Below are 27,669 nucleotides of genomic sequence, written 5' to 3' on the forward strand. Positions count from 1 at the left end.
GCTGAGCGAGCGGCGGGCGCGGCGGGCCAGGATGGATTTCCAGCAGCTGGCTGACGTTGCGGAGAAATGGTGCTCCAACACGCCCTTCGAGCTCATCGCCACAGAGGAGACCGAGCGCAGGATGGATTTCTACGCCGACCCCGGCGTCTCCTTTTACGTGCTGTGTCCGGACAACGGCTGCGGGGACAATTTTGTGAGTGCCGGGGGGGAGGGACGGCTGCAGCGCTCGGGAGTGGACGCGCGGCCGCCTCCCTGCGCCCGAGCTGCCGCACGCGGGGGAGGCTGTGGGCGCGGGGTGGGGGCGTAACCGGCCCCGCGCGGCGGTGTCAGCGCTGCAGGGGAGGGAGGGGCGGCGGGCGGCGGGCGGCGGGCAGGGGCGCCCTTAGGACCAGGGAGCCGGACTGGGTTGGGCTGTTTCGGGGACGCGACCCTGCGGCCCGTGCTTGGTGCTCGGCTGGGAGCTTCTGCCGAGCGTTCCCGCCGCTCACCAGCCCGGGCCGGGGCGCACGGACTGTCCCGCAGGGCCCGGAGCCTTGAGCTTCCTCCACCCGGGCACCCCGTCGGCTTGAGGAATCCCGTTCTCCCGGGCCGGCGCGGTGACTCGAGGAGTTGTGTCTGCGCATCGGGAGGAGAACGGGATTCCTCACCCCGACGGGACGCCCGGGTGGAGGAAGCTCAAGACTCCGGGCCCTGCGGGACAGTCCGTGCGCCCCGGCCCGGGCTCTTGAGCGGCCGCAACCCTGGCGTCCCGTCGGGGTGAGGGATCCCGTTCTCCTCCCGATGCGCAGACACACCTCCTCGAGTCACCGCGCCGGCCCGGGAGAGCCCCCGCCCCCGTGTGATCCCCTGCGCTGCGGGTTTGGACACAAAGCCTCTGTCCACGCTAGCGATGCCCCATCTTCTGGACCTTCTTTGCGGAATTACACCCCGGATCTTAAAAACGCACACGCGCGTGCGCGCGCGCGTACACACACACACACACACACACACTCGCGCGCGCGCGGGCACGCCTATCCCTCCCAACACTGCTCCTGTGCTTCCATTGCTCCTGTGTGAGCTTCCAGCGAGGTGTGCGGGCCCCGAGCGGGTTCCGTCCGGTGGAGGCGGCGGCCGAGGCCCTAGGGGGAGCACCTCCACCCCCCAGGCTTTTCCAGATGAGGGGAAATCCCCCCTATCCCAGCCCACTCCCGCCCCGAGCTGGAAGGGACCGGGACCTGGAACTGCGGTGTCCACATCTTCCACTTTGTATCCTGCGCCCACTTGGGATCTTGGGGCTGGCAGTTTAGGAAGAAGATGTGGTGGACAGGGGAGTTGGGGTGGGAAGTGCGGAGGATGGGCGAGGATGGCGCTCCAAGAAGTGTTTGTAAGGGCGGGGGAAAAAATAATGGTCCCCAAATGTAAGATGGAGGCGGCTGTGGGCTCGGGTTACCGTGTGGTCGCCGGCTGGAGCCTGGAGCTGGCGCTGCCGCCACCCCTGCGGACGGAGGTGGGGCGGCGCTGAGGCGCGGCCTGGCGCTGGCTCCTCAGGTGGGGCGAGACAAAGGTGCCCCCTGCACCCCGCGGCAAGTTCGTGGAGGAGTTAGAGAGACAGCCCGATCCCCTTCTTTGGCACCTGAGAGGCGAAGGCTTGTGTGCGGCTTGCCGGGAAGGCGTGCCCCTGCCCCTCCCCGCCCCCACGCCCCGTATCCCCGCGGAGAAGAACACACCTGGGCCCCAAAGTGCGACACTAGAAGAGAGATGGCCTTGGGTGACAGCCAGATTTGAGTTCTGCCTATGTGACTCTGGTCAGATGCCTTCTAGGCAGCTCAGTTTACACATCAAAAAAGTGGGTATGATACCAGCACCCAGGGGATCCACAGATCAAACACCTAATCATCTCTTTGCAACAGCAAAGGCCCTTCAGAGACCTGGGCGTCCCCCAAGTTTAGAGCTTGTCTTTCTTTTTTAAGAGCCTCAATTTTTTCACCTGTAAAATGAGATTAATCAGAACACCTCCATCATGGGGACTTGTGAAGAGCAAGTAAACTCTAAATATAGGTAAGAACACTGCTAACTGCAGTTAAAATAGTGTTATTTGTTGTTGGGGGAAATGGGAGATCATTAAAAAGGGATTTACTCCATTGCAAACATGTGAGAAAACCCCAGGGTTCTACTGGAAAGGGCACCAGTGTCCAACTGACTGCCTCGTTAAGAGTTTGGGAATCCCTTCTAACCCTAGTCTGCCAGTGGCCTTTCCAGCTCCTTACTGTGTGAGAGAGCAAGATCACCCAAGGTTCTGGATTTTATGGGGGAGAGCTCCACACAGCCTTCTTGCTAGAACTGCAGGAGACATCCCCAAAGGAATTACTCCATGGAGAATCATTGTTGAGAAACATTATGTATATCACAATTTTTCAAGGCCATTTATAATATTAAATGTTTTCCCACCTGTGTGAGTAAAATGCTTAAACATGTTCACTCTCTAACAATTAAATCAAATAGGTAAGGAAGAAAGTGGATGGAAGGAAAAAGTAATTTCTTGGGTAGACTGGAACATTCTTAAAGTTTCTGGAGGCTATGATGGACAACATGCCAACCACCAGAGTTTCCTTGGCCCAGATCTTTCCTCAGATCTTTCGCAGGCCAGGTTTGTCAGGCTGCCCTTTGCCTCTAGTTAAAGGGACTCAGGCACGAAGTGAGTGTCCTACCTCCGTCCTTTTCGTTTCCCCAGGAAAATCCTTTTAAGCATTAGAAGAAATTTGAGATGAATGGAACTCCTGTAACCCAAAGGATTTATTAACAAGAAGAATATTTACATAGCATTTCTCAATTTACAAAGTGTTTTCACGTGACTCATTCGCTCATTCATTTATTCATCAAACATTTATTGAGGCTTACTTTGAATCAGGCCAGGGCTACCTAGAATATAAATAGTATTTCTGCCCTCACTTTCTTGGGGCCATTCTCCCCATCTAAGAGGCAGTGTGACACATTGGTCGGGGTGCTCAGGCTCCTGGGTCAATCCCCCCACCAGCCCCCATGTCTTACTGTGTGTATTGGGGAGAGTTCTTTAATCCCTCCATGCCATGACTTCCACATCTTTAAACGGGGGAATGATGACATTAGTTCCCAGCAGGCTTGTTTAGAACAGTGCCTCAAATAGGGGTCTCTAGCCGTCTCGACATAGAAATCAGTCTGGGTCTATTTAAGATATAATCCAGGTCATGACCTATGACCCTCCATCTCACCTAAACTGACTTCCTATAACTTTGACCATAAAACCTGAGCCCTTGCCATGGCTTCAAACCCCCACACAATCTGTCTCCTGCCACCTCTCTGATCAACTATTAGACCATTCTTCCTCCTTGCTTACTGTGTTTGTGCCACACTGACTTTTCTGGGTCTCAGACATGCTACACTCATTCCTGCCTCAGGACCTTTGCATTTGCTGTCCACTCTGCCTGGAACATTCTTCCTCCACATCTTTGTGTGGCTAGCTCCTTTATGCCTTTCAGGCCTGGGAAAAGCCTTCCTGACCACATATTCTTTCATCTCACCCTCTTTTATTCAAGTCCTAGCACTCATTAATACTTGATACTCTCTTATTTATTTTCTGCCTGCCCCATGAGGCTGTAAGGTTCTTAAGAGTAATGGCCTTATCTGTCTTATTTGTCACTGTATCCCAGAACTTGGTGTAGTGTCAGACCCATGATAGGTGCTCAGAATGAATGTGTGTAAGAATGAATGATAGTGAAGAAGGCAGATGTTAAATTTTAAGAATGACAGCTTCAAAGAACAGTAATTACCACTTATGTGCAATTTACTATGTGTCAGACACCATTCTACTTTATGTATGCAGTAGGTACTTTGTGTATATGTGCTTATTTTATCTTAGTAATACTGCAAGGTCCTCTCTGGGATTTTTTCCATTTTACAGAGGAAGAAACTGACACACAGCAAGGTGTACTGACTTTTCCACAGCTAATAAATAGTAGAGCCACTTGAACCCTAGCCCTATACTGAAAACATGGCATCCCAGGAGTGACAGCCAGAGATCCAATTCAGACCGTGGGTTCAAGGGCAGCTTCTTATCACAAAAAGTCTATGAGTTAGGTATGATATCCATTTTTTAGGTGAGGAAACTGAGTCTCCGTTGAAGGAAGTCTGTCCAGGACTATGCCACTGAGAAATGATAGCCAGGACTTGAGCTCAAGCCCAGAGGCCTGTCATTTGCACCATGAAGAGTGTCAAGCCAAGAGCTCCAGAGGGTCTGGGGAACAGGGCTTCCCTTTATTTTCCTTCCACTTTGGCAGCTCCTGGGTCCCTTGTGCACTGTTTCCCCTTCTCATCTCACAGGCCATCCCGTTCATACCATCCCCTTCCACACTGCTGCCCTGATTCGGGCCTGTCTCTGTGGACAGTGCGCAAGGTCAGCTCCTGAGAGAAAATGAAGCTGCCTTTGCCCTCTTTATTGGGTGATCAGGGACAGAGCCAACCCTGCCTGGCTCTACAGGTCCGACAGGGAGGGGCCGAGAGCTCGCAGACAGGTGGCACGCGCTCACTTCTGCCAGCACAGAAGGTCCTGAGGGCTTCATCAGGCTGGAGGAGAGGGGTGCTGGCGTCCACTAAGGGACCAGCCAGACAGAGGGGCTCGTGTGCATGCTCTCCTGGGCATGGCAAACTCAGTTGCTTCCCCTCCTTGTCCTAGGCCAGGAGAAAGCAGCTCTAAACCAAGAGTACTGGCCCACGGCTCCCTGGCGCCTGGGTGCTCATGATTGGAGAAAGGGAGGGCTGCCTTATTGTCCTAATTTTTTCCCTGCCAACCCATCAAAAACATGTTTGGATCTAAGATTTTGTGCAGTTTATTCCCTCCTCAATATGAACACAAAGATAGCAGTTGTTACACTATTAAAGAAAAAAAGGCTCTATTTATAGAAGGACCATGTGATTTAATTTTATACACGTGTGTATACTTATAGCTCTATATATTTTCCCCATTTTTGTTCTAGGCGTGTTTCTGTTCTTAACCACGTGACCAAGTAACAACCTAATAGAGCTTGTCTAAATGAGATCGCATCACCTCGTGTGATGGGACAGTGGAGAAAAAGCACCTTCTTGTCCAATTTAAACTCTACCCTCCATTTCCTCCTATGTCAAGTGGGGATAATCATACCTGTATTATTATTGTGGGGGCTAAATGAGGGGTCATGGTAACTGTAAGGCTTTCCACAATGGCTGTGCATTATTCATACAGAGATTCTTTAGGGGAAAGGGTATGTCCTTAGCATATTTGTGAAGTGGTCACCCTGAGAAGAGTGAAGTTATGCTAATAGGAATTTTGACAGATGACAGAAGCACTCTGGGCTCCTGCTAAATGAGAGGCTGTCTACAGGTGATCCCCTATAATCTTGGTAGATAACCATACTATATTATTATTTTCCATGACTCATGAAGGAGCTGAGGCTCAGGTCGAAGATGTGGTCACCTCCATGGATATCTTGGCTTTGCCCCTTGCTCTCTGTGTGACCACAGACAAGTTGCCCAACCTCTCTGAGCCTCAGTTTCCTTCTTGCTAAAACGTATCTGTGGTTGGCACAAAGAGCAGGTCATAAGTATGGCCAGCCCCACTCTTCTTCCCTGTGCAGAAGTATGTTGGGTGGTGTGAGATGGCATGTAGCTTTTCTCTTGTAGCATCTCTTCGAGGGACAGCAGTCGGATTGGGGGTAAGCCACACTAACTCAAAATAGACTCCCCGGTACTAATGATGGCAGAAACCCCACACAGCAGTACTATAATGGGAGGGAGGCCCCTGGCAATGACCTTTGACTCAAGTAACTGAGTCCAGGGAGGAGAAGCAGCTGTGTTCTTTGCTCCCCAGGTCCCCCCGCCGCCAATCTGCCTAAGCACCAGGAAGCCAAGCGCCCTGCCCACAAGCATTAGAACGGTCAGAGCACCCAGACTGTGGTCAAAAAGATATTTGTAGGATAGAATTACCATACTGGTCTAAGACCGTTTTGGGATGAGCTGGATGTTCTCATCTTTACTATAGGAAACAGAAAGGTGCTCATTTTCCTGTGTGCAGATGCTATGGTTCTCAATATCTTTGGCTGGACAAACTTTGATGATAAGCTGTGGTCCAACTTAATGACAGAAAGAAGAGCTGCAGATGGCCTGTTTTAAAATCAAAACTCTCAAAAAAAAAAAAACAAAAAACAAAAAACTCTTGCCAGGAATTTTCATCCCCTGCCCCTAAATATGATTCGTCAAAGTTCATTTCTTGTTGTGGTTCTCAAAGTGTGGGCCCAAAGCCAGCAGCATGAGTATCACCTGGAAGCCTTTTGGAAATGCAGATTCTTAGCCCTACCCCCAGCATTTGTATCTGCATAAGTTGGGGGATGAGAAGGGGAGGTGTTGTGGTGCTTGTGGAAGCTTATGGACCACTGCTTGTCCTCTCCTTCAGAATCCTTCCTTTGGCATTCCTCCTATTACAAGGTGCCTTAGCCCTCACTGCATGGTGGGAATGTCAGTACGTTCTGTACCAGGGTTTTTATTTGCTGGAGACTTACATTGTTCAAAGCCACAGGTTCTGTGGCCCCTGCTACTGTTTTTTCATGGCCAAAGTGGCTGTTTGGTTGAATTTCCAAGCCAGAGTCATTATGGACACGCCTGGTGGTGCAGGACTGTGGCTCTTCAATCACCCATTTATCATTGTTTTAAGACTAGACCCCAGAATCTGCTTTCAAGAGCATCAGCCTGGCCACCAGACATTCTGTCTGCCCTATCCTGGTTTTAGAATGGGCCCCTGTATTTTTCCTAAGAGATTACCATCATACCCTCAGCCCGTTGCCTGTTGGTTCTGAAGAACTCATCTGTGTTATCCTGGGACACTGCCTCGGGCTGCTGATCAAACTTCCTTCTCTGTACAGGCCTGTGGAAGGCTGGAGAGGCTGTCTGTGTCCTCATCCGCAGCAAGTGGCCAAGCCCGTTTACCTGGCACCGTTGGTCCTCATTTCTTGGTTTTATATTCTTTTCCTTCCATTGTTTTCCCTCTGTCCTTATTTTCTCAACTATGGACCCTTACCTTGTCTTTTATGGATCTTTAATGACTGCCTTGATTCGTTTTGGAAGGAAACAATTTCAAGAAATAAACCGGAATACTTTCTGTGATGAGCTACGGTGGGTATGAAACAATTAGCATTAAATCGGGGAGGTCCTTTAAGTGGCCACGGGCACCCGAGTGGGTCTGATTCCAAACCCCACGCACCCTCATGTTATCACCGGGGCAGGCATTCCTGTCCCACAAAACCAACGTGACCGAGAGTTAGACAACCAACTGAAGGAGACTCAGGCAGACTGAACAGAAGGTCCTTTAGCAGGTGGTAAGTCTTCCTGCTCTAAAATATATTCATAAATCAACAACTCCAGAAGTGGAGTAATGAAAAGTGTGGCCTAAACACTCTCCTCACAAGGTTAGGAATGCCCTAGAAACACGTGGAGCACCTGTCTCATTTCCGCAGTATTGGATACGATGCTCGTCTGTTGCCTGAGTGATAAACTTTCCTTAGTTTACTTTGTAATTTAAAGCCCAAATGTGCTTTCAAAAGTAGATGCCCAAGGTTCTTGTAGATACCCCTACTTCTGAATGAACTAGAACTCAGGTTGCCTTGGGTACTCTACTCTGTGAAGTCACCATGGGGGTCTCATTTGCTGAGAGCATACCCTTCAGCTCAGGGCAGGTGGAAATCCCAGCACTATGCCGGGTCCTTAAGAAACTTTTTACTTTTTCTCTAATCTCTACAAGTCTAAGAAAGGCAGGATTGAAGTTTTCTCTTGTGCAGTAATAGATATTAATCCCATCTTTCAGTTGGATAAGAATTTGAAACATGCTGGAACTTTTAAAAATGTGAGCCTGAAAACGGGTGCTGAGCAGACTTATGTTAAAGTAGGGCTATATTGTTCTTGCCGAATCCCTGCTGCTTGAGAATCAAGTGTGATAACAGATCTAAAAGCACTTTGAACTATTACACTTTTGTACAATGTAAGAGACTATTCCTTAAATGGCATTTCAATGGCTCAACAACTATAAGGGTCTCTAATTAATAGGGAATTGTGTTTGAGCTATTGTCTAAAGTTAGAGAATTTAGAAGTTATCTTCGTTACATTGGGGCAGAAGTTCTTCCAGAAGTCTGCTGGAATTAGAGCGGTGGGTGTCAGAAATGGACCTTTACATCAACAAAACACAGATAATTCGGGTGCAAAGAGGGCCCATTAGCACCTAGTTAAGTCTCTTGGATCTGAGCGGTATGTAAAGTCTGTTTAGGTCCCATTCTTAGAAATGCTGCAATGAGAAGGAAGGAGGTGAAATGTGTTTCTTGAGTGATTGACATAGAACTTTCTGGGGTGATGCCCTAATTATTGTATTAATGGAAGGAAGCAAAGCTGTTCTTGATGTGGAGTATTTCTCCAAAAACATCTTGTCTCCTGCTGCCTGGTTGTTGCTTCTTGCTTTAATTGGCCAGATGTCTTCCTCTCTCCCACATCCCTGTGCTTTTCCACCAATGGGGAACTGCCATGGATCTGTCCCCTCTAAACAGGGACTCTTGGTCAGGTACCCTGATGTTACCCTGGTAGCCCAGTGCCTCTCCTGAGCTCAGGTACACAGAGCAGGGGGCTTCTGCACTTGGATCCCTCAAGCCTGTTTCTTGGGCTTATTCCAGGTCCTTGAACATGTATGGGAGAGTCTCGCCTAGTCTTCAAGAGGTGCTAAAACAGATATCCTCACACAGGAAAACAAAACAAAACAAAAACCCCACCAAACCTTGTCTAGCCTTGAGAAAAAAATAAACCCTGAAACCGGCCTCCTCCCGGTGCATGTCACCATTGGGAAGCAATGTCCTCTTGGGGCATTTGTAGCTTTCAGAAAGCCTTTGCTTCCCAGTGACCTGGCGATGGCTCTTCTAGGTCTTCTTCTAAATTCATTTCATTTTTGTTTGATTCTGTTTTAATTCATTTCGTCTTGAAGTAAATATACCATCACCCCTGCTCACAGGCTCATCTGGGTAAAGAATATCTCATTGCGAGTTAATGGTTACAAACTATGCTTAATTAATCCTTCAGTTACAGCTGAAGGCAAAGCTAAGGATCAGGCAGGCTCTCGGGTTTTCCTCCTTGCTGCTTTAAAACCCTCCTTACCCAGCTCTTGAGAAGGAGGACTGTGGAAATCGTGGGTGGGGGACTAGCGATTCCACTGCCTTTTTTTTTTTTTTTTTTTTTTTTTGCTATGGCTGAACAGATCCACTGGCACACCAAGCAGGTGAGATTATGGAGGGAAAGTCCAGGGATTTTCTATGGGGTAGGCATTTTCTCATCCCCTTCAACACAAACAAATCGAGAATGAATGTCAGAATTTTACTTGGAAACAGAGGCCTTCAAATTTATGTCGTTAAAAATAAAAAATCTTTTGGGCTTTTTGAATTTCACACTGAGGGTAATGACTGTGTGTCTTTGTTTTCTCCTTCCCCCGCCCCGCCCCGGCTGTGGGCACGTAGCACGTGTGGAGCGAGAGCGAGGACTGCCTGCCTTTCTTGCAGCTAGCCCAGGATTACATCTCCTCCTGCGGCAAGAAGACGCTTCACGAAGTCTTGGAAAAAGTCTTCAAGTCTTTCAGACCTGTAGGTGCCCGCCTGGCTTGCAAAGCCACCTTGTTTTCTGCTGTGATTGTGCTGGGGATGACAGGGATGCTGGGGAAAGTGGGCAAAACCTGGGATGACTAATTGTTTTTCTCTTGTCTGCTTTGTGGCTTAAAGATAGCAGCTAGTGGAAGGAGGGAGCGGGCGGGGAAGGAGGGGGGAAACGGGATGTGACACAGCTGTTTGTTGGAGGAATGATGGTTATTTCTAGCATCACTTGAGTTGAGAATCTCTGACAGGGTGGGGAACAGACAGAGCCTTGACGAGACTTCTGAGTATTCCTGCTTTTGTCCAGTAGACTTAAGGCCAGAATGCTTGGAAGCACCGTGGGGGTTCTCTTACCGTAGTGAGGCCTGTATCTGGGGAGCTGTTGGAAGGCTATACGCAGGACAGGCGTCCATGTCTGTGGGTACGGAGAGGGATGAAATTGGATACTGGTTGTATTCTTTTCTCTTTTAAAAACTCTCTGTTAGAGAGCTTGCTTTCTGCCCACCACCCCCCACCTCACCACCTCTGACGCCCCAATGTAGGATTTAGGAATCTGTCCATCTGGGGCTAGCTGGCAGTTCGTCTTCATTCTAGCTAAAAACAGGAAAAGTAATTTCTCACCCCTATTTTGAAGGTTCCCTTTATCTTTACTGGAAGGTGAAGTCACATGGCCGGTGTCAGGACACTCCCCCACACCGAGTTCTGTTCCCTGCCCACCATAAATTCTCTACACCGTCAATGATATTTGCTCTAGAACTTTTTTTCAGATCTTTTAAAAGAGTATCTACTTTTCTGTTGTTGTTTTCAAGCTCGCCCTTCAGGGCTCTGAGCAAAGTGGGCATGATTGCATGGTTGTGTGAGAGACTATGTCTGACGTTCCCATATTTTAAGGTGTGTCAGTCTTGTTTGTCATCTTTTGTTTCAACCGGCTCTCACTCTTGGTATCTGGTCTCTTTGTGTGTTGGATTATCTCTGTGTGCTGGTTACAGTATTTGAAAATGGGTATTTAGGAGTGAATCGAGGCCTGAGATGATGGTAACTTCTTCCAGAGAGGATTTTTGATCTGTTTCTGCTGGGGCTCCAGAGGGCCTATCAGCCTGACACCACCTGCAAACAATTTAAGACTGATGGTTCTTAGAACTCTCCAGATCATGAAAAGCCAGCCTGCCCATCTGCTCTCGTCTCGTTCACCCTCATCCTGAGAGCTGTCTTAGTCCATTCAGGCTGCTGTAACAAAATATCAGAGACTGAGTGGCTTCTAAACAACAGACATTGATTTCTCACAGGTGCGGAGGCTAGGAAGTCCAAGATCAAGGTGACAGTAGATTCGGTGTCTAGGAAGGGCCCACTTCATGGACAGACAGCTCTTTTATCGCTGTAACCTCACTTGGTGGAAGGAGAAGGAGATGTCTCTGGGGCTTGTTTTATAAGAGCACCAATCCCATTCATGTGGGCTCCACATTCATGACCTAATCACCTCCCAAAGACCCCACCTCCTAATACTGTCCCCTCAAGGGTTAGGATTTTAATATGTGAATTTTGGAGGGATACAAACACTCAGACAATAAGAGGTCTTTGGGATCTCAGTTTCAAGTGGGGATAGCTTATCACGGTCTTGCTCCTTTGGAAGACGCCGGGTTTGACTTTGGTCCCCCGAGCTCTTAGAGTAGGCCAGGAACACAATAAAGTTTCTAGCTGTTTCTTTCTAGGTCAACAGATGCCCTCAGGACAAAAGTAGCTTTTTATGTTTACCTCTCAAGATTCTTAATCTTCAGTATATTTAAGAAGGCATTTTTCACGTTTAATCCAGCTTTTTTAGTTCTCTGAGGAAGAGTTGGTCCCAGTCACTCAATCCACCATTACAAGGAATAGAATTTCAGTAGCTTTTCTCACTCTGATCTGTTTCATTTGTCCAGCCAATTCGTTTTTTCCTACTTAATTTTCTAAGCCTGCTTGGCTCATTCAGAACAGACTCATGACTGCAAAGTACTGATCTCTCCCTCATTCATTCTGTATATATTACGAGTACCCAACTACGCTTTTCCTAACACTTAATTCAAACAGATGGAAATCTTATCCTTATATTCTAGTGGCAGTGGAGGGGGTGGGGACAAGGTAGATAAGTCCGGCACATAAAGTATTAGAGATAAGTGCCAAGGAGAAAAAAATAGATAAGTCAGGGTAAGGAAGTAAGAAGTGTCAGAGGTACCGGAATTTTTTGTTAGGAGACCAGAGGAAGCTTCACTAAGTTCACATTTGAGTACAACTTGAGGTGTGAATCAGGAGGAGATCCAGGGAAGAGCTTTCCAGGTAGAGACAACAGCAAATACAAAGGCCAGGAAGGGAGTGGGAGGGGGTGGGGAGAAGAATATCAGTGTCAGGGAGCAAGGAGGGGCAGATGTGGCACAAGTGGAGGGGTGGTAGGGAGGAGCGAGAGAGGAACCTAAGGAATTTCAAGAGTTTGTGGGGCACAGAAGGGTTTGGGTTTTCCTCCGGTGTGACGGGGAGCCGTTGGAGGAGTTTGAGTGCAAAAGGATCTGACTTGGGGAGCCTGGTTGGCTCAGTGGGTTAAGCCTCTGCCTTTGCCTCAGATCATGATCTCAGGGTCCTGGGATCGAGCCCCGCGTCGGGCTCCTTGATCAAGCAGGGAGTCTGCTTCTCTTTCTCCTTCTGCCCTTTCCTCTGCTCCCTTTCCTCTCAAATAAAGAAATAAAATCTAAAAACAAACAAAAAAAAAACCCAAAACACAGATGTATCTAACTTCACATTTTGAAAAGCTCCTCCCTGACCAGTTAACACCTCCTCCTCCTGGGAGCAGGAGGACCAGTGCAGAGGCCATTGGGTCACACAGGTGAGAGGATGAGGGTCACAGTGATGGTGGAATGAAGGGGTCAGCTTCTGGGCTTGCTGGTGGACCACAAGTGGGGAGGGAGAAAAAGAAGGCAAGGATGATCCAGAGTTCATTGCCCATGCAATGAAGGGAATGGCGCTGTCCTTTACTGAGTAGGGGGAGGCTGTATTGGGCAGATGACCAATACTACCAGGAGCTTGGTTTGGGGCATGCCAGTGTCAGAAATGCCTATTAGACATCCAAGCAGAAATATCAAAGTAGGCAAATTTTTAAAAAAATTAAACCCCCACAGGGGTGCCTCAGTGGCTTAGTCGATGAAGCGTCCCACTTGACTTTGGCTCAGGTCATGATCTTGTTGTCGTTGAGTTGGAGCCCCGCGGGGTCAGGCTCTGCGCTCAGAGGGGTTTCGGCTTCAGATTCTCTCTCCTTCTCCCTCTTGCTCACTCTCTCTCTCAAATAAATAAATAAAATATTAAAAAAAAATGTTGACCCCCTCAAGTATTAGCTAAAAAAAAAAAACAAATCTATTCTCCAGTGAAATTCACTATGCAGCTGGTGTCCTCACAGGGCTTACATTCGTGGCCTGCTGCCTGATTTTCTTCCTGCGCCCCTTCTCCCGGATGACAAACACAATTCCTGCAGAATTGGCTTCACCGGAGAAGGTGAGCTCCCGCCAGAACTCGTTTTACTGTTTTTCTTTACCAGGAAGACCTGGCCGCATCTCGGCAACCAGGCAGCCACTTGTAAAGGGAAAGAAACAAATGCGGTCCAAGAAAATCCAGGTGCGCAGCTGGATGCAAGTGGGTCATTTGAACATTTTCTTTCTGATTTTGCTGCCGCGTGTCCCAGAGACACACAGACTTGATCTGATGTCGGACTTCCAGGTTCCCCTTTTAAAGCAGAGCCTGACATCCTAGGCAGGGCTGGGCTCCCAAGGAGAGGAAGCCCTGGTACAGCGCCCCTTTGGTGGGAAAGTTGATGTGTGCCTGGGCTTTTTTGCCCCTGGAGGAGAGGCAGGTGGGAGGTACCTTCTCAGGGTCGGGGAAAGGAAGTACACTCAGGGCTTTGGGTTTCCATCAGCCAGGACGTGTCCCCGGTTGGGTGATTCGAGAAGTGTGATGTACTACACCGAGGGGCTACTGGATGTCCACAGGAAACTTTCTCTTCTCCCCTCCACTCACAGATGTGGTCCTTCCCACTGTTGCTATTTATCTGTCAGTTTCCTGTAAAGGAGCTTTGCGTTTAGAAATAAGACACAGCAGGGCACCTGGGTGGCTCGGTCTATTAAGCGGCTGCCTTTGGCTCAGGTCCTGGGATCGAGTACCGCATCCAGCTCCCTGCTCAACGGGAAGCCTGCTTCTCCCTCTCCCACTCCCCCTGCTTGTGCTTTCTTTCTGTTTCTCAAATAAATAAATAAAATATTTTTTTTTTAAAAGAAGAAGACCCAGTCCAAGGACTGGCCCAACTTTGCACACAGTGCTTGTCCCCCTTCTCTCGTGTGTGTCTCCCCCCACCAAAACCGGCAGTATCCTAGAGTCCTCCCCCAACACATAAAGAAATCTGTTCCTGGATCTGAAAAGCAAAAAATTTTTTTCTTTTTCTCCATCTCACTCCTCCTGTTTTCTCTCTCTTTCTTCGTCACGTTTTCAACAAAATATATTGATCATTTGCTGTTTGCCAAACACAACTTTGGAGAGTGAGGGGCAGGATACAGTGTCCAGCTTTCGCCCTCGAGGAGCTGACTTGCTGATAGGAGAGATAGCCATGAAAATGTATGTGTCACAAGGCAGAGCACTTATTTCGATCCAGACAGTCTCCTAGATACTGGGCAGAGCAAGCAAAGGAGTTCCATTCCCCACTGTGCTTACTCCACTTTCGGGAAATATTTCCTAAGAGGACGTTAGTGACCACGTACCGCGGAATGTTATTTATGGACTCTACCCAGTTATGTAGGCTCAGGATACTACATGTTGAGAAACCCATGCTTTGTGGGCAGGCCACTGAGGCACGTGCTGGCTGTGTGACCTTAGCCAAGTTACTTCTCTGTTTCTTAATGATGATAGTTACCTCAGGGATCTATGACGATTAAGTGATATGGTTCTTGTGGGGTACTTAGTACAACACGTTACACAGGACGAGCACTGAGTAAATGCTGGCAGGGATATGGATGGATGAGGACATGAGGCAAAATATTGTTGAGAATTAAGCAGGATTCAGTGAAACCTTTGCAGGACTCTTAGATTTTTGTTGGAGAGAGAAAACAATTGCTAAGTGATTTCAACACGTGCTTTCAACATGTGATTTCAACACATGATTTCAACAGAAGCATCCAGCTAAGATACGGGATTTTTGAGGAAGTCTTATTGGGGTATTCTAGGCATAAGTTCATCAGCATTGGTTTTGGCAAAATACTAAACATCCCTTCAGGAACCATGCACCTCACTGGTTAGAGGCTGGTTCTGCAGGGAGGACGGGACCCCCCATCCCCTAGAGGGGCCTATGAGCAAAGAGCCTCTGGGCGATAGGGTTATGGCTCTTACCTTTTTTCTTTTCTGTAGTCCCTCGATTTTCAATGTTGTCACAGAAGACATCATCAGAAACTGTGTTGTATTTTTTTTTCAAACCTATATTGTGTACGCAGTGTGTAAGAAGGGCTGGGGATATCAGATGAGAGTGGGCTCACTGAGGAACGAAGTGCCAGGCAGTGGCTTCCTGAGAAGGTGGGACCTGGAGACATGGCAGGATCCAGACGGGCGAGGAGGGGAGGAGAAATGGCCAAGAAGGAAGTCCAGAAGGGCTCCTTGTGGCCCCGTGGCTCCGAGTCTTCAGAGATGCCCCCTGGGATGGGGGAGGTGGCTCAGCCCTGCCCTGGGCTGTCGGGCTCCCCTGCCTTTGTGGCCTCTAGCAGGTCGCTTGACCTCAGTGTCCCCATCTTTAAAATGGGGGTCATGCCTGTTCTGCTGTCTGGAGGGTTCACGTGGAGCTTCAGAAGCAGACTAAGAACACCGAGGACCATCAAAGCCTGTTCCCACTGCTGAGGTTTGTCTCCGCTTCTGGCTCCCTGGGTGAATTCATGACTCTGGATGCAGCGGGGAGCATCCCTCCCAGAGGGACACAACTTCGGCTCCTCTTCCAGGGGCCTCCTGGCTTGGGCCACTTCCCTGCTGGAACGTCCTATCCAAACAGTACCCATATGCAAATGATAGCGCCAAGCAAGCTGTCATGGGCATCCGTGAGCGGGCAGGTTTCTCCCTGTCCGGCAACCAGTCATGGCCTCAGAGACACCCATCAAGGGCCTTGATAAATGCGAATTGGAGAATCGCTGGAGTCTTCTATTTCTCTTGTTTCAGTGGCCCTTGGTTTACAGTTGCTGGTCATCAGATGATTGAGGTAGATAATAAAATAGTGCTGATGGATCTAAATAATGGTGATTGTGCCGTTTGTTTTTTTCCTCCGTGTTTTCATATCTTATTTACTGACAGCTGACAGGCTTCCTCTGGTTAAAAAAAAAAAAAACAACAGTTCACAAGAAAAGAGCTCACCGTTTCCAGTTTAAGTCAAACCTTATCGTTGACCTTTCAGCTTCTCTCAAAGCTTTATTTTATTTTATTTTATCCTGGGCTATTACTCCTCCTCCTCTTACCAGCGCTGTGGACATTAGGGTCGCGAGGCATTTGTTGTTATGAGATCATTGTGTACTGTTGGGTTGATGTTGCTTTGATTGCCCTTCCTGGAGTTAGAGCCCGTGGTTCCCCAGGTTTTCTTGCTCTCTTTGACCCTGGTCCCCTCCCTGAGGTTGCCGTTCCAACTCTGTGTTTTTTATTTCAAAAAGCAGAGACGCTTCTACCAGCAAAATTCCCCTAGCTCTAGCTTGCAGGCCTGAGCAAAATTAGTATTTTCAGTTTACCGCTAATGGGTGAGGAGCCAGGGATTAAACCCCACAGGAAAGGCCTTTGTGACCCAGTAGAAGTCCAGTTCTACTCTTATTGTCTGGTTAAGGCCCTGGGAGAGGAGAAAGAATCCACCTGTGGGAAGCTGCCCCAGTGGGTCAGAAAGTCTGATAAGAAAAGATTGTGCACTCCTGTGGGTTTTAATAAAAGACATTGAATGTTGACAAGCTTATCATAGCTTTTGTTTTCTGCTCATGTATGAAATTTCAAATGTGTGTATTTTTTAGGAAATACGTTGGCCCCCAAAGGTAAGAGAGTACCTATGCCTCTTGCCCATTTGGGTCTTATCTCCGTCTTGCCACCTACCTCTTTTTTCTCCTTTTTTTCAGACTGGCCAGAATCTCGTAGGTTTGTTGGTACCCCCAGCATCATTGATCATTAAGATAAACAGTGGCAAGTTCCCCAAAGCTTTAGGGTAATACTTAATACTCAAGAGTATGGTTTTTGGACCAGTAGTATCTCCATCACCGGGGAGCTTTTTAGAAATGCAGAATCTGGGGTGCCTGGGTGGCTCAGTGGGTTAAAGCCTATGCCTTTGGCTCAGGTCATGATCCCAGGGTCCTGGGATCGAGCCCCGCATCAGGCTCTCTGTTTGGGAGGGAGCCTGCTTCCTGCTCTCTCTCTGTCTGCTTCTCTGCCTGCTTGTGATCTCTGTCTGTCAAATAAAGAAATAAAATCTTAAAAACAAAAAAAAAGAAAGAAAGAAATGCAGAATCTCCGGTCCCACCCGAGACCAGCTGAATCAGAATCCACATTGTAAGTAGATCTCTGGGTGACTCACGCCCACAGTAAAGTGCTCCAAGGAGTCCTTTGGAAGGAGCTTCCAGGGACCTCTGAAGCCACAAGACACTTGCTAAAAGCCCCCTAGCTAATTGACTGTGCCCTCCAAGGCAGAGATGTCCTCTCCCTTTCTTCCATAGACACAGTCTAGCCCCCTATGCTGAACAAGGGCCACCTTTGGAGACAGCAGATGGGAAATCCCAACCAAATGTGTCCTCAGCTAGTTTACCCCACTTTCTAAAGGACCTAGATTGAGTCTGAAGATCACTGATACTCTCCTGGGTCTAAGAAACTTTAAAGCTTAAGTGTTGGCATTTCTACCCTTCAAGTATAACCCTGTTTAGGTGGGTGGGCCCCAGAGGTTCCTATGTGAAACTGTGGGTTGCCCAGAGGCACAGCAAACCCCTAGAAATGCCAACACTATTGTTCTGGGTTAGCATAAAGATTTTTTTCCGGTCAAATGAAAAAATTTTACCGAACAGAATTAATGATTATGAGTGTTAAAGTAATTTAATTTAAATGTATCAGATAGGATTTCTTGGCCTGTATCCCTTTCTTTATAAGAACGTATACACAGGGCGCCTGAGTGGCTCAGAGGGTTAAGCCTCTGCCTTTGCCTCAGGTCATGATCTTGGGGTCCTGGGATTGAGCCCTGCATCGGGCTCTCTGCTCAGCAGGGAACCTGCTCCCCTCTGCCTGCCTCTCTGCCTCCTTGTGATCTGTCAAATAAATAAATAAAATTAAAAAAAAAAAAAAGAGAACGTATACACACCCGTAAAAGCAAGAACCCCAGGGTCCTCACCAGTCTGTTTGTATTCCTGTGTTTGGCATGTCTTCTTGACTGTTAAAAATTTGGATCCAGGGGAACCTGGATGGCTCAGTCAGTTAAGCATCTGTCTCTTTTTTTTTTTAAGATTTTTATTTATTTATTTGACAGACAGAGATCACAAGTAGGAAGAGAGGCTGGCAGAGGAGGGGCGGGGGGGAAGCAGGCTCCCCGCTGAGCAGAAAGCCCGATGCGGGGCTCAATCCCAGGACCCTAGGATCATGACCTGAGCTGAAGGCAGAGGCTTTAACCCACTGAGCCACCCAGGCACCCCAAGCATCCGACTCTTGATCTCAGTTCAGGTTTTGATCTCAGGGTTGTGAGTTCAAGCCCCATGTTGGGCTCCACACTGGGTGTGGAGCCTACTTAACAAAAACAAACAAAAAACAGATCTGGAAGTTAAATGTTGATTTAACCTGCCATAGATGGGACTAGAGACAGAGGTGGGAATGCTGGACTATTACTTGTCTGTATGGTATTCTTTGCAATCCCAAGCAAATTATAGTTCTAGTGCTTTTCATGTTCTCCTCTGTGCTTTTTCCAATTGTATATACTCATAAATGTAGACATTAACATTGCATGTTGAATTTTTTAAAAGGTGTGTTACTCAGTAGAAGACATTGAAGCTTCCAATTGTAGGAGCAGCATTGACAGCTGGAAGGGAGTCTCCTGGGTGCCTGGAGGTTATGTTGTAGTCTGCGATCTGATGGCCTGGGTTTGAATTCTGGCTCTGACACTTACTGGGTGACTCCGTGCAACTTACTCAGCATCTCTAGTTCTTATCTGTAATAGGAGGATAATACCTACCCCAGAGGGCTATAATGAGGACTAACAGAATTCATATATGTAAGGCTGCCCAACTCCGTGCCTAGTACATAGTCATGTAACCAATATTAACTATCATTATTAAATCTGAAGTATGACCAGATTGGTTTGTGGAATGGCACGCTGACTGTGAGTGTGAGAATCAAGTGAGGAGGCTAATGGAATTCAGTTCCTTCCTTCTCTTCCTGCTTGTTGTCGTACTGATTAACAGTGAGCTGGTCCGACAGCAAGCACAGCTGAAGGGAGAGGGAGAAGCAGGGGCTGGAGGCCATGTCCCCTTGAATAACTGAACTGCTGGGTTTTAAAATGAGAAGCCAAGGTAACAGGACCTAACCTCACGAATTCACATAAGGCTCTGCAACTTGCTGCCCATGGAACATTCACGTTCTCATTTTTTTTTAAAGATTTTATTTATTTATTTGACAGGGAGAGACACAGCGAGAGAGGGAACACAAGCAGGGGGAGTGGGAGAGGGAGAAGCAAGCTTCCTGCTGAGCAGGGAGCCCAATGTGGGGCTCGATCCCAGGACCCTGGGATCGTGACCTGAGCCAAAGGCAGACGCCTAACAACTGAGCCACCCAGGTGCCCCGATTTCTCATTTCATCTCCATAGTTTCTCTGGACATAGAGCAGGTGTCGTGATCCCCAGTTTATAGAGAGGGATGCTGAGGCTCAGCAAAAGGAGTGCCTTGGCCAAGGTCCCCAACTAGAGCCCTGGCTTCTGGATGCTGGGTCCAGTGCCTTTTCTACACAGCCTCTCAGTGACTCTGTAGACCCGGCATTAAGGGTGCCTGGGAAGTCGGGAAGGCCTGTCAGAACTGCTTCTGTTCTTTCTTCCTCCTGGAAGGGTCGGGAGTGAGCAGTTCTACAAGTCGCATCCCAGGGAAAGGCCTTACGTGTGCAGATGCTCTAGACCTAAAACTATGTGCTTTGGATTCACGTCAAAGGGAAGGCAGGGAGCTAGGCAGAGGAGAAAGGGGAAGAGAAGTGGTCATGGTTTCGTACTTGGCTCACCGGAACCTCTTCTACAGACCACCCTAAGCCAAGGAGAGGAAGGGTGTTGAGGGGTACCTATGGTTGGGGCCTGTGTGAATTACTCAAGTGTATTATGAAAAAGAATAACCAGTGGTGTGTGTCTTTAGGACAAGATGGCAAACGTGTAGATGTGTGCCTCGACTGTGCCTTCTTTACCCATGGACACATGGCGAATTGACCACAGTCTTTCCCACTGAGCCTTGGAATCCTCAACCCAGGGATCCAGGCAGTGGCTACCAGTCAGATCTGTTAAATGAGAGAGAACCCACTGGCTGTTCCTCTTTTAAGGGGTATCCCTTAGTGCAGTGAGGAGTCACATTTATTGTTGAATTAATGCGTCCTTTGTTGGCATCTAGGTAATTCTAAGGTTCTTGGTAGGGGCAATGATATTTCTGTTGCCTTTTATTTTTTTTTTAAGATTCTTATTTATTTGACAGACAGAGATCACAAGTAGGCAGAAAGGCAGGCAGAGAGAGGAGGAAGCAGGCTCCTCGCTGAGAGAGTCCGATGCGGGGCTCGATCGCAGGACCCCGGGATCATGACCTGAGCTGAAGGCAGAGGCTTTAACCCACTGAGCCACCCAGGCACCCTGTGATATTTCTGTTTTATCAGCAATTGAAATATCGTCATTCATTTGACACTTTCACCTCGCTTTGTCACCAAGCAGCTCTTCAACTAAAAAATGGGACATCAAAATACTTGCCATCTGTGTTCACTGTAGCCATCTTTTCTCTCTTTAGAGGCGAATGTTATCTTGGGCTTGTTCTGCTATGTGAGAGGGTGACAGCAGGAGGAGAAACAGGCTTCTCTCTTCCCCCAAGCATACACGAGATCGCTCCACAGTATCCAGGCTAGCGGAGACGTGCTTCTCTCACCTCACCCCTCCAAGTCAATGGTGGCCCGTTGAGACAGCTGCAGTGCTCTGGGCTCGAAGGGGAAAGCTTGTGTGTCTACAGCTGGTCACGTCCGGCTTGCCAGGCCCCACATAGAATATGACCAAGGGCCTGGCAGATGATCTTGTCCAGAGTGTGTTCACAGGACTCTGTGAGACCCTCAGGAGTTGGGGTTGGAGAACTTCACTGGAAAAGCATTTTTTCGACTGGGACTTACGGTTTCCTCCTGTCAGCATTTGGGCGGGGGATGGGAAGAAGGGGAAGGGTAGCAGGGCATTAGGGAGGCAAAGCAAACAGAATGGTCCATCTTACTGTAGTGGCTTCATCCAGTTAGCTGGGATCCCGGCACCATTCAGTGAAGTTGCCTGAAAGTGACCAGTCGAGAGGGTCACCGTGTGAGAATGTCAGGGCCACCGTGTGAGAACGTCAGGGCCACGGGAGACTAAATCAGAGGGAGGAGCTGTGGGACAGAAGCATGATGATCACAGGCAGGACCCAGGGGTGGCCAAGGCCTCGGCTCTCTGCCAACACCAAGGCTTTTCTTTCATATTGATCAGGCCCAGCAAACGACACTTAGTTTTCAAGCAAAGACCATTCAGTACTTTGAAAAGATGTTTCCTGGGTATTTATTGTGAGTATCCCCGAAGATAATGATAGAGCCTTTGGAAAATGCAAAAAGATAAAAAGGAAAAAATTTACCCATAACCACACTGCCTGAAGCAATATTCTTAAAATTTGGATGTATTTCATTCAAAGTCTTTTTTGCCATGGAGTTGTGGATAAACTTTAATAAAATCTGTATCATAATGAAAATGCAATTTTCACCATGCTCTTTTTATACTTAGGTACATGTTCCTATATCAAGTCACTCAAAATACTATTTTAAGTAGGTATATAAGATCCCATCTTACAGATGCACCATAATTTAACCAAAAAAATTAAATTTTTCAGTGGCTTTCACATTTTTACATGTGCTTTATAAATAACAGCAGCACTTGGTTTTTGGGAAGAAAATATAGAGAGGGGTAGATTTTTGATGTCTTAATGGAACAGTCAGCATGTTCATTGTATTACGGCTGACATCCCGGGGTGTGTGTGTGTGTGTGTGTGTGTGTGTGTATGTATACGATGTTATTCTCCATTGGTGGTGTGTGGTGCCATGTTTTGATACTTAAAAGTAGAGAGTCTCCTGGATCCCCAATAAAACCTAGCCCCTTGGGCACCAGTCCATTGAAGGACTGACATTTTCATCCAGTATGTTCATAAACATGGTTGTAGGGATGGTTGACTCCAGTGGGAAATCTGTAGCTGCTGTGCTGAGTCCTGTTAAATGTTGATGAATTTGGATAGGCTGTCTTTGGTTCTCTTCCTCCCCCTGGGCCATTTGGCACTCACACTGTACTCTCCTCTCTCCTCTAGTTACTGGGGCTTCCGGATGCTGACGATGATGCGTTTGAAGAGTACAGTGCAGATGTGGAAGAGGAGGAGCCAGAGGCGGACCACCCCCAAATGGGGGTCAGTCAGCAGTAACCTTCCGAGGGCTCCCACCTGAGAAGGAGTGTGGACCCCCTGGTACCTGAGGTGGGGTCGCGTGCTCCTGAGTTAGCATCTTTTGCATTAGCACTTCGAAACAGGACGTCTGACTCCCAGCATCCAAATTCAAACTAAGTACCTTTTTATTGACCGCAAAATATCTGGGATGAGCTTTGCTCAGAAGTGACCTGAATTTTACTCCCGTTTCAGTGGGTTTTTATGGGGTTGTCTCGGTAGCCTTTGCCATTTTGAATTTAGAGTCCATTTTGTGGCTGACTGTTCTCTCTTGAGTTTGTGTTGGAGAACTACCATTCGCTGACTCGAATGTAGAGAACTCTGAATGTATTAAGGATATGTTTCGAGTCCTCACAGGTGACATTATTGAGGGAAAGCATGACAGAGAAGAAATGCAGTCTGCACTTTTTATGTACTTTTTAAGTGTCCATAAGTGAAGGAATTTGCTTATAAAGCATGAATTTTAATATCTAGTCATTAAAATGCACAAATGCAAATACAAGAGCAGAAAAGGATAATCACTTAGCTTTGGACGAAGAAGGGAAGAGAGGCAGAGAAGCCTTTGCTGAAGCGTTCTGCCATTACTAAGTTACCTGGATAGATAGCAACGGGTTCATGGTTGGTATAAGCATTACTTGCAAGTTCAGTTATTTTAAAACATGCTAATTCCAAAGCCACTTTTAAAATCTAATAGTGGAAAATATCAATGGGGTGACATAAATGATTGATTTCTTTAAAATATCTATAAACCGTCCCACATATGAAATGAAACATTCACATTCTCTCTTTATAACCAGATGGCAACTTGTTAAATCATGAAAACATTCAGAATCCAAGTGCCACTTAAACTTTGAAGCCATAGATAAATTTAATGGGGGAAATAAACCAGGATAAACAGTTTTTTTAAACTTATAATGGAATCTTTCTTTACTTTCTTAATTTGTCTTTTATTCCTTAAAAAAGAAAAGATCAAGAAAAGGATCCCACTGTATAATTTATTTAAAAAACTGTAATCAAGTCCTTGGAAGAACCTAACAGAAGTGAATTTTTAAAGCGATATCAAATTGGGACTCTTTCGGTCGTGGGTTAGCTTGGTTCAGATGGGAAGTTTCAATGATCAAAATACTAAGACAACTCCCAGAAACAGCTACTTAATAATTGGAAACACTGCCGTCAGTTAGCCAACAAATACTTACAGGGGAAATCCTTTGTAATGCTTACATGGAATTATTTAAAGTATTCATTTTCTTGGACCCTTCTGGATCTCTCAAAGCAGAATGCCTCTTTCACAACCCTTGACCAAACATAGCATCTGGGGTGGAAATGTTATTAACATGCATACACATGGCTGTTAGGTTGTCATAGTTTGGGACTTAAAAAACAAAAACAAAAAAGCAGCAGCAGCGAGCACAGAGCTTCCGGGAGTCTTCTATATCTTCCGGGAGTCTTCTATATCTTCCAGGCCTGTCAGTATTAACCTGATTCTATCACCATTTTCTGTTTGATTGACTGGTGCCATGAAGAGTGCGGCTGCTAGTGGTAGAACAGGGTACTGCAGTTTTAAGTCATGGGGAGAACAGTACAGCGGTTTCCCTCCATGGTTCAGTACCCACATTTTTTCTTTTTTTGGAAAAGCGTATGGAAGGTTAATTTCACGTGAAATGAATTTCCTTCCGAGTAGCCTATTCCCACCACAAACCTTGATGTTTCCTGCAGCGGGTGAGCATGTTCTGTGCTCTGCTGCTTTGCCTGTCTTCCCATTGACTGAGTACCTGGGCGCAGGCAGTTATGAGCTGCGTTCTGTAGATAGCGCTGGGGTTTGGTAACCCTCTGTTTTAACACAGTAGGCTGGAGGAATGACTTCTGCCACTGACTGAGGTGAAGAAGTTTGACTAGCTTGCTCCATTGGAAGGTAAACTGGAATTTTACACATAGAGGTTTAGCAGCTTAATTTACATATGTTTGCGAATGGAATGGACATTAATATAAAATGTATTTTATGAAAAAGCGTTTAGGCTTTGACCAAATGCATTTTGGTATTATTATGTTAATGTTCTATTTATAGACACTAAACTGAGATCAAGTCAGCCATTCAGTGGGCTGAGGAGAGATCTCCTCTTTGTTCTGCCCCAGGAATTGAGGATAACAGTACTGTGTGTCGCTTATTTTCATGGCAAAACCCCAGAAGGCATTAGCAGATGGAACTGTTTCCTCCAAAACTTCCCTTTTTCTGACTGTGCCCCTCCCCAGCTGCCCTTGCTGCTGCATGTGCCTGCGCTGGCTCCCACCGGCTGCGGGTCCACAGTCCGGGGTGTGCGTGTGGCGTCAGAGCTTGCCCGGTGCAGAGCGCCCCCCGACGGCCAGCAAGGCAGGCAGCCGTCTTTGCTAAGGAAGAGGTTCTGTGGTTAGACGAATTCCTGACTTTCACAAACAGATAAACACTTAAGAAGAGTTAGTTTGGTGTGGTGGGAAGAGCATAGACCCGGGAGTTAGGAGGGAGACCTGGATTCTAGCCCTGGCTCTGCCAGGGACCGCGTAACCTTGGGCAAGACCCCTGACTCGCCTGAAACAAGGGCTGTTTGCCCTTCTGCTTTCACGACTGTCATTCCCTAACTGCCTTATGGTATGTATGTGTGCTAAGAGCAATGGTCAAGGACACTTTTAGGGAAAGGAGAAAGAAATACATTTTGGATCTTGCGAAGATGCTGTCCTGAGCATGCTGGCCAAGGACTACCTTGGAATGGGTTTCTGTGTTCTATGAGTGTCGGGACCCTCCGAGCCTGATCCTGAGGGGCTGATGACTTCCAGTCCCTTAGACGGAGGACACAGGCCCAGAGATACAGAAACGTACTTGTCCCAGATGTGCAGGCTCTGTCGGCTGAAGGCGTGGCTTTCCCTTGTGCCCTGACAGACTGCGGCTTTGGAAGTGGAATGAGTTTAACTTAACTGAGAGAGGAAATTTTTCATGAAGAAGAGCAGGGAGAGGGTGAAAGAGAAGTACTTTGACTTTTTGCCATGTTGTCCAGGAGAGAGAAAGAAAAGAGAGACTGTGTGTGTGTGAGCGTGTGAGTGTGTGTGAGCTTTGGGGGGAGAGGATGATGGATGGCTTATTGATCACTGTGGGCCAGCTATGAAATCCTGCCTGTGATAACCTTACCAAACCTTGATGCTGGGTTTGAGTGAATCACAGAGATATTTTTCTTATGGCCACCTAGTCACTGGCTCTGCCTGACAGTCACACTGAGCACACTTTGGGAAACCAGAGAATGAGTTAGGGAGCCAGGCAGGGAGGTAGGACCCCCTACACGACGCCTGCCACACTCTGGCTCAGTTACACTCATGCCTCACAGGCTCATAGCAGCATATAGGACTTTGGGGTTTTTTGTGTGTTTTGGATTTTTTTTATATGACTAGAACATGAGAGTCTCTTATTTAGGAATCCTCCCGTCTTGGTGCCAGATTTAGGTTTCCAGGGTCCTTAAGTGAAAAATTTCTTTCCTCTCATAGCTACTGTCATTTTTCACATACAAATAGAAACCTTTCCTTCAGCACAATGACATCTCTAAAGATTGTGTCTGTCTCATAAGAGCACAAAGTGTATGGACCTCGGGGAGCTGCGCTTCCCAGCATCATTGGAATTTATATTTTAGAAATCTCCCTTGCATATTAAAATTCACAAGTTGGGAAACAGATATGAACAAACCTGATTTTCCATGGTTCAAGAGGCACAGAGGAATAGGCAGGACTTAATCTGCAGTGGGAGGAGATGAGAAAGGATGGGGGAGTTAGTGTCTAATTCTTTAAAAAATAATAATAATAAAGAAAAAGCTGGAAGACAGGTATTGTGCACGGTACAGAAAAACTGTTTTCAGGGCTATCCCACTAGGAGCTGGCTTTCCTCGAAGGGACCGCCTGCGTGTTGAGAGGCAAGGCCTGTGTTGGGGATGGATTTGCGGCTTTACAAATGCCCGGCAGCCAAGGAGACAGCAGGTGTCCCACAAAGGTGCTGGAGTTTTCCTCAACAAACCAGCTGTTAGCCAGAGAACCCTGTCTTTTCAGAGTGCAACCACATGTGCAGGCTCCAGTCACCTGGCAGGCAGCAGGTGAACCGGACTTGATCTTGCTCTCAGTGTGGAGGAGGCCATGGGTCAGGAATGCCCCCAGGGGCTGGAGGGCAGAGCCCGCCCACTCCACTTTTCAGGGTTGAAGAAAGAGCACAATTAAAACTCAAGTGCATCACAGATCCTTCTTCCCTAGAAGGACTGTCAACCCCAAAGAGGGGCCACTGCCTATTACTTAGTCTTCAGATTACCAGAGAAGCCCAATTTTTTTTTTTTTTTTTTTTTTTTTTTTTTTTTTTGGTATGAAACATGAATCCTCTTCCACAAAGACCCAACTAGTTATCTTGGTTTTGTGACACCAGGAATGACCTGAAAGGCTGAAGCCTTTTAGATGTTATTCAGAATATCTAAAACTTGCCAGGCTGCCCGTAGCCTCTGGTGTCCATGGCAACGTGGGGTCCATGGTAAATGTCTATAGCTCACGTTCCCCTGGGTAAATTGTTACATAAGATGGTGTCGTTGATATTTTTATTTAAATTTGTATTACAAAAATAGAGGACTGTGAGCATCACACGTTAGAAACCTTTACAGCACCGTGTGGCTGAGTAGACCCAAGCTGTCGAAAGTGTGTGCCAGGCCACGTAAAAATAAACACTTCATTTACTGAGAACTGTATTCAAGTTACTCAGTCCCACCGAGAAAGCAGATAGTCTGTTCTTTGTACAGCTGCCTTTCCCTGGTTCATTCTTCTGTTTCGCTTTTGTTTCTTAAGAGTCGTTTTTTCACTCTGAGTACCTTCTGATAGTAAGGCGGGTAAAGATACAGCAGTCCTGTCACCTTTTTAGAGGAGAAAGCAAATTGTCCGTTCTCGGGGAAGATCGGGAACGATCTGTGAGCCAGTCTTCGTTTGGCTAGGAGAGCAGAGTTTAGCCATCTACATGAGAAGCAAAATCAAGGAACAGTTTGGGGGTTCTTTTTTCCTTAGGCAAAAATGTTTCATGCAGGGTGTGTATGTTTTCTTCGCCTTTATATTTCCTTTCCAAGAAATCTCTTGTAAATGACAAAACTGTGAAATGGGTTGCCAAAAAGACTTGTTACCCTTTGTTTTAGATGCCTCGAGCAGTGTAAGCCCGAAAGTGAACCCTGTCCTCCTCATCTGCTCCGTCCTCCCTCCCCGGGGAGTGAGGATCTCATCCACCAATGTAATTACCATACGCTTGCTATTAAAGAGCCTTCCAAATCTGG

At 47.3% G+C, this 27,669-nt stretch overlaps 1 protein-coding gene across 2 annotated transcripts; it reads left to right on the forward strand.

Annotated features, from left to right (window-relative positions):
- On the forward strand, positions 1-27,669 carry LOC111147423 (maturin, neural progenitor differentiation regulator homolog). 2 transcript variants are annotated; one of them, XR_002640624.1, is made up of 4 exons: positions 1-193; positions 9,528-9,650; positions 22,235-22,396; positions 27,535-27,669. XR_002640624.1 is itself a non-coding variant. In XM_022503430.1 (3 exons), the coding sequence occupies exons 1-3, from the start codon at positions 32-34 to the stop codon at positions 22,343-22,345; spliced, it is 396 nt and encodes a 131-aa protein (XP_022359138.1). In that variant the 5' UTR covers positions 1-31; the 3' UTR covers positions 22,346-26,681. The 2 variants fall into 2 exon arrangements, 1 of the variants encoding a protein (XP_022359138.1); XM_022503430.1 differs by lacking the exon at positions 27,535-27,669 and having other exon boundaries at positions 22,235-26,681.

This window comes from Enhydra lutris, unplaced genomic scaffold, assembly GCF_002288905.1.
Source record: "Enhydra lutris kenyoni isolate GAN:26980312 unplaced genomic scaffold, ASM228890v2 scaffoldscaffold16, whole genome shotgun sequence".
NCBI lineage: Eukaryota > Metazoa > Chordata > Mammalia > Carnivora > Mustelidae > Enhydra > Enhydra lutris.

Bases quoted from the DNA above. Each gene is read 5' to 3' on its own strand.
- LOC111147423 (XM_022503430.1), top strand. From the start codon at position 32: ATGGATTTCCAGCAGCTGGCTGACGTTGCGGAGAAATGGTGCTCCAAC. The intron at 194-9,527 runs GTGAGTGCCGGG...GTGGGCACGTAG, and splicing joins ACGGCTGCGGGGACAATTTT to CACGTGTGGAGCGAGAGCGA. The intron at 9,651-22,234 runs GTAGGTGCCCGC...TCTCTCCTCTAG, and splicing joins TCTTCAAGTCTTTCAGACCT to TTACTGGGGCTTCCGGATGC.